At 44.0% G+C, this 12,857-nt stretch overlaps 1 protein-coding gene across 8 annotated transcripts in view; it reads right to left on the minus strand.

Moving 5' to 3' along the window:
• Positions 1-12,857, minus strand: part of ABCG8 (ATP binding cassette subfamily G member 8) — a 26,811-nt gene continuing 13,954 nt past the window's right edge. For all 8 annotated transcript variants that reach the window (XM_077925529.1, XM_077925531.1, XM_077925534.1 and 5 more), the window contains 11 exons: positions 10,215-10,371; positions 9,582-9,820; positions 8,002-8,134; positions 6,898-7,167; positions 4,799-4,961; positions 4,596-4,691; positions 3,678-3,874; positions 3,413-3,489; positions 2,126-2,393; positions 1,547-1,674; positions 1-264 (listed from right to left, as the gene is read on the minus strand). In XM_077925529.1, coding sequence (XP_077781655.1) covers positions 124-264; positions 1,547-1,674; positions 2,126-2,393; positions 3,413-3,489; positions 3,678-3,874; positions 4,596-4,691; positions 4,799-4,961; positions 6,898-7,167; positions 8,002-8,134; positions 9,582-9,820; positions 10,215-10,371 — 1,869 coding nt within the window. In that variant the 3' untranslated portion in view covers positions 1-123. The remainder of the gene's footprint in view (positions 265-1,546; positions 1,675-2,125; positions 2,394-3,412; positions 3,490-3,677; positions 3,875-4,595; positions 4,692-4,798; positions 4,962-6,897; positions 7,168-8,001; positions 8,135-9,581; positions 9,821-10,214; positions 10,372-12,857) is intronic.

A 12,857-nucleotide genomic window follows, 5' to 3' on the forward strand; every position in this document is an offset into this window, starting at 1 on the left:
TTTGTGGACCATTTTAAGTGTTGCCTTTATTGCAAGAGTTAGATCTGGCATTTAATATGGACCCGTGTGAACGCTCTCTCTTCTGCTTTGACTCCTGCCACCGTGATCAATGATGTCATGTTATTATTGCCAGTCCTGGTTTGATTTCTGCTTGATGAACCGGAGAGATAAGTAGTATAAAACCAAGAAGGTGGTGGAAATACTGACCAAGATGAGGTAAATTGCGTAGTGGGGCTGGAGGTCTAAATCCAGAGACTGGAGTACCTGTAAGTCAATCAAATTCCAATTAAATCAATCAGTTTGAATTCCAGTTAAATAAATTGTAATTGTTTACTCATAAGTGGGTCTCAATCAATTAATTAAATATCTAAATGTGCATGCAAGCGAAACAGTAGATCTGAAGATGAAGCCTTTATTTGTTCTGTGAGGAGTATGTCTGTATTACAGCTCAATGGTAGAGCATCTGCTTTGCATATAGAAGATCTCAGTTCCAGTCTCCAGATTTGTCCCCGGTCGAAAATCTTGGAGAGCTTCTATGAGGCAGCATAGACAATACTGAGCTAGATGGATCAATGGTCTGAGTTGGTATAAGTTGGTATAAACACCTTTGCTCTTTGGTACTTGTAGAACTCAGCAGGGAGGAGGATGTGGAGAAAAGTAGAATTAGTTGCCTTTGCTCTGGCGCCATCCACTGTTGGCCTCCTGCCTTACGCCCTACCAGTCTCAATAGACCACAATCACTACTGAATTAAATGCTGCCTCGTCCTGTTTTAAATTTTCTTCCATATACATTCCAGGAAAGAAGCAAACCCATTCTCCTTTTGACAAAAAAAAAGAAGATCATGGCCACTGGTCCCATCACCTCCTGGCAAATAGAAGGGGAAGAAATGGAGGCAGTGAGAGATTTTACTTTCTTGGGCTTCATGATCACTGCAGATGGTGACAGCAGCCACGAAATTAAAAGACGCCTGCTTCTTGGGAGAAGGGCAATGACAGGCCTAGACAGCATCTTGAGAAGTAGAGACGTCACCTTGCCAACAAAGGTCCGTATAGTTAAAGCCATGGTTTTCCCAGTAGTGATGTATGGAAGTGAGAGCTGGACCATAAAGAAGGCTGATCGCCGAAGAATTGATGCTTTTGAATTATGGTGCTGGAGAAGACTCTTGAGAGTCCCATGGACTGCAAGAAGATCAAACGCGTCCATTCTTAAGGAAATCAGTCCTGAGTGCTCACTGGAAGGACAGATCATGAAGCTGAGGCTCTAGTACTTTGGCCACCTCATGAGAAGAGAAGACTCCCTGGAGAAGACACTGATGCTGGGAAAGATGGAGGGCACAAGGAGAAGGGGGCGACAGAGGACGAGATGGTTGGATAGTGTTTTCGAGGTTACCAGCATGAGTTTGACCAAACTGTGGGAGGTAGTGGAGGACAGAGGTGCCTGGCGTGCTCTGGTCCATGGGGTCACGAAGAGTCGGACACGACTAACGACTAAACAACAACAACAACAAAATTCATGAGAAATGTTACCTAGAAAGAAGTGACTTACTAGTTTTCCAGGAACTGGATAGGTGATATTGCCAAAAGTCATCGGGTAAGTGCGTCCTCTAAATTGAACTTGCATTACTCCTTCAAAACTCCACCTGACGAAAGATACTTTGGAAATCCAAGTTGGAACTGGAAAAAGAGGGAAGCAAAGGGAGCCTAATTCAACACAGATCATGGACCCAAAGAAACAAGAACTTTGCCCGAAATTGCACAAGAGCGTGGTGCCCAAAATGGCTACCGTGCTCTCGCAGAAAAAACAGGATGTCCCGGTTTTTTCGGTGCAGTTGATGGGTATGCTAGCATGTGACCCCCAGAAAGTTGTCCAGAAGGGAATAATAATAATTTATTACTTGTACCCCATCCATCTTTTGCCCCAGTCACTCTGGGTGGCTGCCAACAGAATATAAAAGACAATGGAACACCAGAAAGCTTCCTGATACAGGCCTGCCTTCAGATATCTACAGAAAGACGTATAAATGCTTAAATGGTTTTCCACCCGTGAAATATGCCATTCCATTGCTTTGTCTTCTTCTGTGCATGTAGCTTTCTGCTTGTCGGGTCCCTGGTGTTTCCAGCTTACCTGTCCATAGGTTTTCCAAGCTTATGAAGAAGCCTCCGCTCATCAAAAACATTGTGTACAGAATATTGGCAACGAAGGCCGAGATATGAAATGTTGGCAGCATTGCAGACATCCACATCGCCATGGTCCGGGCGCTGAAAGTGACTAGCATAAGCAGCAGCAGCATAAGGAAGAAACATTCCGGTTCCGGACGGAGGTTTGCTAGCCAGTAGGTAGGAACCCCATAAACTATCATTAGGAAGAACTGTTCTGGAAGTTCTCCTAAAACCTGTTTGAGAAAGGAAACACCATTGACCTTGAGGGGAACGCCCACCAATTTATTCCATATCTGAGGCCAAAAAAAAAGTGACATAAATGGGCTATTGTTTCTCTAACTTTCTAATGCTGGATTTTGATGGGACAGTGGAGGGGGAACACATGGAAGAGAGGTCCTGGCATTTTACTTTTTTCAGATCAGGAGAACTGCCATCATCTGCCAGGGTAGTGCCAGGATAATGGGTGGATTTTCCATGTGGCAAGTGTAAGAGCTGGTCAAGAGACTGCTGTTGTTTCCTTTTTTTTTTTTTGAACAGATCAGCAAAGGAGAAATTAGAGACAGAGAAAAAAAATTAAGTGAGGGCTAGGTACTTCTTTTCTTTGCTGAGGTTCCTGCTTGCGCCTTAAAAGGTAACACACCAGGCTTTTTTCAGCCAGAACTTGCCGGAACACCTCACAGGTGGGTGCCATTGCCATTATAAGAGAACAAGGGAGGTGTTCATGGTGAGTTCCGGCACCTCTTTTTCTAGAAAAATAGCACTGGTAACACATATATTGCAAGACTGTTTAAAAGCTGCATTTCAGCTGGCTAAAGATCATTTGTTAAAGCTCAAAGTGTTTTACAATGTGAATTGATTCTATATGCACCTTTTTCTGTGACTGTCCCCTGATCCTAATTAATTGGGTATTATCCTACATACTGCTGCTCTTTCAAACGGCGGGGGCAGGAGGGGGTTGCATTTATGTATTTAGTTATATGGATCAGCACAGCTGATTGCATTTTGGGACTCTTCTTTGGGACACTAACAAAACATTAACAAAACAAAACAAAACAGAACAGAACAGAACACTGTCCTTACAGCACAACATCAACCCATTACTGGCTTTCATTCTACAATTAATCATCATCTTTCCTAGAGTTAATAGTTCAGTGCTTCTCAAATGGTGGTCCATGGCTCCCTATGTCCCAGAAGCATTTCCAAGAGATGAGAGGGGATTGGAAGCCATCTTGCTACAACAGAAGCCAATTACCTTGGCGGAGAAATATGGGCTCACAGGATACAGCCCATCTTCAAAATCCTGATACAGCACAGCTTTTTCAGAATGGCCTGTAGCAGAAATAAACCATTGTGTTTCTTGTTAGAATAGCAGGGTGCCATTTTTATTTTTATTTTTTTAACATTGCTATTGCTTTCTGAATTTTTAAAACCTCTTAAAAAACTTCTTTTTCAAACGTCTTTTAAAAAAATTTAAAACCTAAAAAAAACCAACTCATCTAAAACGCTGTAAAACTTACATTTTGTTACAGTTTCAACAACCACAAGGTAAGGAATCAGAGCTCCTAGCATAAACAGAAGTCCCGATACATCCGGAATAGACAGACTTTTCTCATGACCATAATATAGGAATCCCATTAGCAATGACATTAGAAGAGCCTCAAATCCACGGATCAGCAATGCTGAGAGATCTCGGAAATCATTGGAGATCTGGCGGCTACAAAAAGAAATAGCACTATCAACTCTGAGCCTAAATTATCTCCTCACTTCAGGATGGAGAACATATCTATGGCTACCACAATGAATGATGCCCACCTTAGATGCCTTGGGGAGGACTCTGCTGTCTGACAGCATGATTAATAGGTTAGGTTTGTGCTTTTGGACCTAAATAGATTCCACCTGTATTTCTAGCTACTGCAACCAACCAGATCCCTATGATCTTGGCCCTGGGACACAAGGTGAGGACCATTCATCCATATCCATAACTGACAATGCCATCAATCTTGGAGGAAGTGTACATTAACCATGTTAGATGGTCATGTCTGATACTGATATAGTGCAGGAATTAAATAGGTAAGGGCCTTCTCTGCAGTGGCTCCCCATCTATGGAATGCTCTCCCCAGGGAAGTTCGCGTGGTGCCTTGATTATACACCTTTAGGCGCCAGGCAAAAGTGTTCGTTTTTAACCAGGCCTTTGGTTGATCTTATTGACACCCAACACCCTTTTAGAATGTGGCTTTTTGGGGGGTGGCTATTGGGTTATTGCTTTTGGTTTGATTTTATATGTTGTGGTCTTGTTGTGAACCGCCCTGAGACCTCCGGGTATAGGGCAGTGTATAAGTTGAATTAATAATAATAATAATAATAATAATAATAATAATAATAATAATAATCCAGTCTGATATTTGCAATCTTACTGGGGCTTGAAACAACATTACCTTAGCAAAACAGTGAACTGCTGTAACCATCCTGGCAACTGATCGGCCGAATGAGAGTTCACAGTAATTTTCTCCTCCAAACTGAACATAGTAGAGCTGTCAAAAATGGACGGAAATGGGAGATGGGATTATTCCGAAACCAATTTCTTTATATACTGCCTTGATATACCGCCATCAAAGCTCTTTACGGCTCTTGTTTTTACCTCTGTGCAGATACAGTGACCATGTTGTCTCTTGGTTTGCTTTTCCATAAGCGGTCATCCACGTTTTTAATGTTTTCATGAAACATGGCAGCAAGTGAGCGAGCCCTTTGCCTGCTTTCCATCTCCTTTTCTTCACTCTGCCTCTCGATGCTGATCAAATCAACTGTAAGACAGGATCCTGAGTAAGATCATATAACCCACACATGCTGTTCAGCGTTTTCAGTTTCGTATCTGAATTTACACTTATCTTTTCAGAGGTAATTGAATCCTATCGTCCAATTCTGTTTAAATTCCCTGCCTGTCATTTAGGATTGTACTTCATGTGTCTAATGAAGTGCCCACTGATAATGGCATCCCTGATAGGTGACCATCCAGAAACACTAAGATCCTGCTGGATCAAGCCAGTGGTCCATCAAATCCTGTTCTCACAGTTGCCACCCAGATATCTATGGGAAGCCTGCAAGTGGGACCTGAGCTCAAGAGCTTTCTCTGCTCCTGTGATTTCCAACACCTGGTATTCGGAAGCTTACTCCCTTCTGCTGTGGAGACTGATGCAGATAATTCATCCAGCTTCTCTACAATCTCCTCGTCCTCCTTTAGCATACATTAGACTGCCTTGTCATCCAAGGGTCTAACAGCCTCCCTAGCTGCTCTCCTGCTACTAATAATGTATTTAAAGAACTGATTGTTTGTCTTTACTCTTTTAGTAAACTCTGACAAAGGAGAGGCTGCCAGCTTCTCTTGTAGTCTGTTCCACCCTTGAAGAGGCCATCATGAAATTCTTGGTAAAGTTTAGTCCAGTGGTAGCCAATGTAGTTCATTAGCTGATGCTATAGACTACAGCTCCCATCAGCCTCAGCCAATATAGGACAAGTAAGGATGATGGGGATTGGAATCCACAACTTCTTCAAGGCACTATGTGGTCTACTAGTAGTTTACTCTAATCCTTCTTTAAGATGTGGTATTTGTTTTCTCTATAACTAAGCAAGCAGATTATTGGGCGAGAGCACCACTGTTAACCCTAATTCAAGTTTCTCTAAGACAGGCATAAGCAAACCTCGGCCCTCCAGATGGGACTATCCCCATCATCTATTCCCATCATCCCTGGGACTACAATTCCCATCATCCCTGACCACTGGTCCTGTTAGCTAGGGATGATGGGAATTGTAGTCCCAAACATCTGGAGGGCTGGAGTTTGCCTATGCCTGCTCTAAGAGAGTGATTGTTGCATTGCATAACTGCCTCCCTTTTATCCAACTTGTCCTTCTGTCGCTATCTATCTCTGTCTTCCAAACTGGTCTGGTGTCAAACTTCAGGGGGTCTTTTGTATGATGCCAGCTATGGGCCTCCACCTTCCCAGCCCTCTGCCCCCCAACCAGGGCAGGCCAAATCCTGCTTGTGGTGGCACAGGGGAACTATAAGTCTATAGATCTACCTGGAATATAGATATTGGAAAAGAAGAAGAAGAAGAAGAAGAGTTTGGATTTGATATCCCGCCTTTCACTCCCTTTAAGGAGTCTCAAAGCGGCTAACATTCTCCTTTCCCTTCCTCCCCCACAACAAACACTCTGTGAGGTGAGTGGGGCTGAGAGACTTCAAAGAAGTGTGACTGGCCCAAGGTCACCCAGCAGCTGCATGTGGAGGAGCGGAGACGCGAACCCGGTTCCCCAGATTACGAGACTACCGCTCTTAACAACTACACCAGGGTAACTTAAAATGGCAGGTGAACACAGCAGATGAGAACTGAGCTTGGCTTCCATTCAAATGGTACAGCCGCCTGCCACTGAAAAGCATCTTGCGGGGGCCAGTTGAGAGAGAGGGCAGTGAATAGCAGCACAACTGCTTTGGGACACTGAGGGCCTTTCTTCTGGGGTCCTTGGCCAATACCCGATCTGGCCTATTGCTGGCACCAGGGCTTCCCCCAAATCAAACTTTGGTGTTGTTTTTCTGCCTTTCCCATTACCACTTCCAAAGGTTGAGGGGAGAGTTTTCTAGGCATTAGCTCCTAATCAGACGACATAATCTGATCATCGCTGGCTATCTGCAAACCTTCAGTTTAAACAAATCATAACTCTCCCAGAAGCACTTATTATACCAACCGTAGAAATCTGCAGGATTGCTGTATGTTGGACAAGGATATCCCATTTGTGTGAAGTATTGGACCATGTCTTGGGCGGCACCAGAGTAGACTGTGAGTCCAGATGTCATCAAGAGAACCAAATCAAAAAGCTGGAAGATATCCGATCTTGGCTGGTGAACTGACAGAAGAACTAATCTATTTCCTCTTGCTAGCCTAGACAGCAGTATTACTAGGTTGTGGGCGGTAAAGCTGTCCAGTCCAGCTGTGGGATCATTGAGTATCAAGATTCCTGCCAAAGAGAAGGAAAGTTAATTCTGTATCTGATTAGGTTGGTAGCTTTCACCTTCATCCTAAATATGTTCTTACATAGCTTGGTGGCCTTGAAGAGGGAAGCTTGCTCTCTTCTGCGCAAACATAATTTAAACCTAAGAAAATGGTCATGGCTGTAAAGCATTATTTTCTTGTGGTGCTATGCACCCTGATCCCACATTCAGCCAGGGCATGGGCGCATACCTCCTAGGCCAAATGGCGGAGGAAGAGGAGTGCGGGGGGAGTGCACCACCACCACCAGCACGATCCCGGTGGGGTGCCATCGCTGCCACGCCCCCTGCCCGTGCTGGTCACCACGCCCCCGCAGGCAGTGCGCCCTGCCCCCGGGACGTGCACCAGCCCTGCCCCCACCTGCTCTCCATCCCCCGGTGCGGGAGCATGAAGCTCCACCACTGCCTAGGCCCTCACCCCACTGGGAGTTAAACAAATACACTCCTTTCAGTTGCCTGGATAAAACATTGGTGAACAGATATTTCTGGCCACAAACAACTTTATGATGTGCCCACTTGAAAATCAAAGACCATTTGTAGAGCTACTCATATTTCCCTTGCCCCTGCAGGTATCTGAAAATGCAGAGTAACAAAGACACGGTAAAATGTACTTCACCATGTGGCCAGATGCTACAGACAACCAGTTCCTTATGTGCGTCATACACTTGAAAGTTAAAAGAGAACATTGTGGGTAGGTAGCCACCCATATTCACCCATGGCTATGTCAGCACCCTCCTTTATTCAGCACCCAAACCACAGCCCTGGGAAGGAAGCACAGCAGAGATGCTTTTGGACATTCGTACCAGGATTCCATAACAGTTGGACCCCAATGCTCACTCGTCTTCTCTCCCCGCCAGAAACACCACGGATGTATTCGTTCCCTACTATTGTGTCCGCACATTGCCGCAATCTCAGTTCTGCTATAACGTCTTCTACCTGAAGAATGAATGAGAGGACAGTGTTCATAGCAGTACTGTGGAATGCCATTTGCAAATAAACATCATAGAACAGGCACCCCCAAACTCGGCCCTCCAGATGTTTTGGGACTACAACTCCCATCATCCCTAGCTAACAGGGTCAGGGATGATGGGAATTGTAGTCCCAAAACATCTGGAGGGCCGAGTTTGGGGGTGCCTGTTATAGAAGGATCTTGTCCATAGAACGGGCATTGCTGTACATAGACAGGGCTATTTTTCTGGCAAAAGTGGTGCTGGAACTCACTATGAACACCTCCCTTGTTCTTTTATAATGGTTACAGTGCCCAGCTGAGAGGTGCCGGAACTGAGTTCCAGCTGAAAAAAAGCCCTGGCTGTAGAATACAATGCTATACTCAGGAGTGGCTTGCCGAGAAAGGGTATGGGGGTTGACGCAGTGCAAATGCACCGTGATAACTAAATCCAGCATTCCTACCAGTGTGTTTGCACTGCACTGACTTTTCCACTACCTTGCCTCTCCCTTCCAGTAAGCAAGAGCGACCCACCTCCTGGGAAGCTAGCATAGTAGCTAGCAATCACCTAGCGAGCTGCTTGTGGTTTATATAAAGTCCTGTGCTGAAACACTGTTTTAATTTCGGAAAGATGCCTCCTGAATACTATCTCCATCATGTCCTGCTTACAGAGTTCTCAGAAGGATCTGCTTGACCACTCTGGGAAACAGGAAACTGAACTAGATGGGCTTTTAGTCTGATCCAGTAGTGCTCTCCTTCTGCTTGTAATTTGGGGCAGTATTGGACTGATTAGTTGCACTAGCACAAGGGTGCAATGGGATTTCCTCTCTGCTCTCCTGTATGTGTCCTGCAGAGTCCCCAAATCTTCTGGAGAAGGTTGGAGGGAACTCCAGAACAGATTGGGGGGCACAGGAGAGAATGCTACGTTGCACGGGGATAAATCCTTGCACTAACAGAGTGTTCACCTTGACACTACATTGTATGTAGCCCTTTGTTTCCAGGTAACTGAGAAGCAATGACTGCGGTGCTGAAGGACTGTAGTGTGGAAGCAAGCTTGGAGTTTTTGCCTCAGGCACCAACATTGCTAGGGCCGATCCTGCCCTCTACCCCACACAGTCAGTAGCCATTTGCATTTTAAAGAATCGACTTTTCTATCAAGGCATTTCTTTTCCCATCTATGCCTCTCCAGAGTTAGACAAGCACTTGGCATGACAATGTGCCAATTCATATTTTTCCATCAAAGAGCACAAAACAAAGTAAAATTGCAAGCCATCCACAAAGAGGAGATATTAGGTAAAACATGCTCTATCACTGATTGAAGAAAAGAAGATGAATAATCACATTCAGATTAGCTTTTCTTTATCCAAACAACTCATACAGCCACTTAGCTAATGTTATTAAATACATTCTTGACAACTTAATTTTCATTCTAATTACCCTTTTTTCTCTTTGTGAATCTGAAAACATCTTGGGGAGACGCAATTTTGCAATGAACAATAGTGTTTCTCTGACTGTCAGGTTGGGTAGCAGTCTGTCGTCTCGCCGTACGTGGGCAATGCATTTCTTTGCCAGCTGGCGAGTGCAGGGTTTTCCATTTATCAAGATTTCACCTGACGTAATTTTGCCTCCGTGGTCCCTGCAGGTAATCACGTCAAACAAAGACGTCTTTCCGCAAGCTGCAAATATAACAGGTCCAGATGTTAAGTAGCTATGGGAGAACAGTTGCTTCAGGTTCTTCACCCCAAAGCATATATGAATCTAGGGGATTCACTAGATGTAACCAGACAGCCATGTGAATTTCACCCACATTTTCTGATCTGTTCAAATCTAAATTATTTGTACAGAAGGTAGTTAGACTGGCGACAGCTGAATCTTACTTTGACAGTGGTAATGGGAAGTGTTTTCCACTGAACTTGAAGACCCCAGGCTGCCTTAAAGGGCTGTCTGTCCTCCATCTGAGGTAGCTGCCTCACTCTGCTCGATAGTAGGGCCACCCTTGTTTTATTGTCTTTGAAAATATAGCAAACAAATGCTGAGACTGAGCAGATTAAAAAGGGATTTAATTCTTACCAGAGCTCTCTATGAGAGCCAGCATCCGCCCACTTTTGACTTTAAAACTCATATTTTGTATAGCTGACACATGGGAATCGGAGTCTAGGCCACACTTCCAAGGAATTTTCAGCTCCGCTAGTTTCTCATACCAGGGGATCTGTGAGGCCAAATTAACCTATGAAAGATGAATGGTGTTTTTGTTAAGTAGAAATGCCTGACGTTTGATGATGATGATTTGTCAATTGCTCTAGAAGGCTTTATCAGCTGAAAAGTAGAGTAATAATGCTTCAGATAAAATAAGGGGGTATTCACTGTAATTTCTAACAAGTCTAGAGCTGTGGAGGTCTATTGGACAGTATTTTAATCCACCAATATCTAAATTCAAATCCCAACTCAGTGCTTTTCCAGGTGAAATTTCAGGTGTGATGGTCAGGACTGCAGCCAAAGAAATATCCATCATGCTAAATGCTTAACCTTAATTTTATTAAAAAGCAAGGATGCACTCTTATCTAGCTGTAAGTTCTATTGAATGCAATAAGACTTACTTCTGATGCTCAAGATTGCAGTGTAAGTCTCTAGCTCTTTCCGGAGATATAATACAATTGTTACTAAGAAATAAGCCTGCTTCTACCGTCCAGCATGTTTGCAAGAGCACCGGCATATATTAACACCCCCCCCCTTTTAAAAACACAATCCATTCATTTAGTAGTGTAATGCATTTCAGCTTAGGCTAAAAGGGTTTTTTAAGGTCCCTCCCAGTCCTGTGTTTTATGGTCTCAAGATTGGATTCTGCAGAAACAGACAATGCTAAAATCATCAGGCCAGTTTCTTTCTCCAGTAAGCTGCCTAGAGAGATTTGTTAAGTATCTGCTTTGTAATGTAGAGTAATGAGTAGTGAACATAGCCAATAAGGTAAAGGTACCCCTGCCCGTACGGGCCAGTCTTGCCAGACTCTAGGGTTGTGCGCTCATCTCACTCTATAGGCCGGGAGCCAGAGCTGTCCACAGACACTTCCGGGTCACGTGGCCAACGTGACATCGCTGCTCTGGCGAGCCAGAGCCGCACACGGAAACGCCGTTTACCTTCCCGCCAGTAAGCGGTCCCTATTTATCTACTTGCACCTGGGGGTGCTTTCGAACTGCTAGGTTGGCAGGCGCTGGGACCGAACAACGGGAGCGCACCCCGCCGTGGGGATCCGAACCGCCGACCTTTCGATCGGCAAGCCCTAGGTGCTGAGGCTTTTACCCACAGCGCCACCCGGGTCCTAACATAGCCAATACCAATATGTTAAAAGATATATAATTAATACCAATTTGTTAAAAGACATAAGAGAAATGCATTCAAGTACATTTAAAAGTCTTTAGGTTGTGCTGAACTACATTCTACTCTTAGCAGATCCATTGAAGTTAGTGGGCCTATGTTTTAACATTACTAGAGCTACTGTAAGCCTGAATATCTTTGACTGCAAATTTACTGGGGAATAAGTTCTGTTTAATTTAATTCAATGGAGATTACTTCGGAGTAGACACATATTGACTGTTAAGAGGTCTAAGAGAAATACACTGAGTTCATATCACAGACCACGCTTGGTTATGAAGAAATCTGGCAATTTCAGTTTCTTTCCATTTCTTATTTTTCCAGTCTTAAATTTGGTGTGCCCTATTCCTGCAAACATTTAAAAAATGTGAATTATAAAAGTCTTCATGAAAATTTGTATGAATTTTCATGGACATTTATCCACACACACATATTGTTATGCAATTTTGCCTAGTATAGGAATTTTTGTAAGCAGTTTCCCCTGTAATAAATATATTCCTAGATGCATTCAATTTTGAATGTGTTCACATCTACTAAAATATGCATTATTATTTTTTAACATATTCTTTGGCTGGAGAACTGCATTACAAAATTCAGAGAAATGTGTATTTTGAAGGAGATCCATAGTTTGGTCTGCATATTTCTTTGGGAAGTGCAGGTTTGGTAAAGGTAAAAGTAAAGGGACCCCTGACCATTAGGTCCAGTCGTGACCGACTCTGGGGTTGTGGCGTTCATCTCGCTTTACTGGCCGAGGGAGCCGGCGTACAGCTTCCGGGTCATGTGGCCAGCATGACTGAGCCACTTCTGGCGAACCAGAGCAGCGCACGGAAATGCCGTTTACCTTCCCGCTGGAGTGGTACCTATTTATCTACTTGCATTTTGATGTGCTTTCGAACTGCTAGGTTGGCAGGAGCAGGGACTGAGCAACGGGAGCTCACCTAGTCGTGGGGATTCGAACCACCGACCTTCTGATCGGCAAGTCCTAAGCTCTGTGGTCTAACCCACAGCGCCACCCGCGTCCCATGCAGGCTTGGTAGTTTTGCATTAAAATTAAAACCCTACCCTTGACATTTTAATCTCCCATTAACCCAGCATTCCCTTCCTTTCGAAGTAGAACCATTTATACCCTGAAATAGGGATGGAGGAGAAATTCATTTCAGTCCACATTTAAAGGTGTAGCCATCAAATCCACACTTTTTGAAACAATACGAAAACTGAAGAACAGCCATCCTTCGAAATTCACACTTAACTGAATTTTGTGTTTTAGTTCTCCAACAGTATTTACAAAATGCATAAATTAGGGGGAAAGTGTGCATAAAAATGAAATATATTAATGAAGATTAC

This window comes from Podarcis muralis, chromosome 3 (genome assembly GCF_964188315.1).
Source record: "Podarcis muralis chromosome 3, rPodMur119.hap1.1, whole genome shotgun sequence".
Taxonomy (NCBI): Eukaryota; Metazoa; Chordata; class Lepidosauria; order Squamata; family Lacertidae; genus Podarcis; species Podarcis muralis.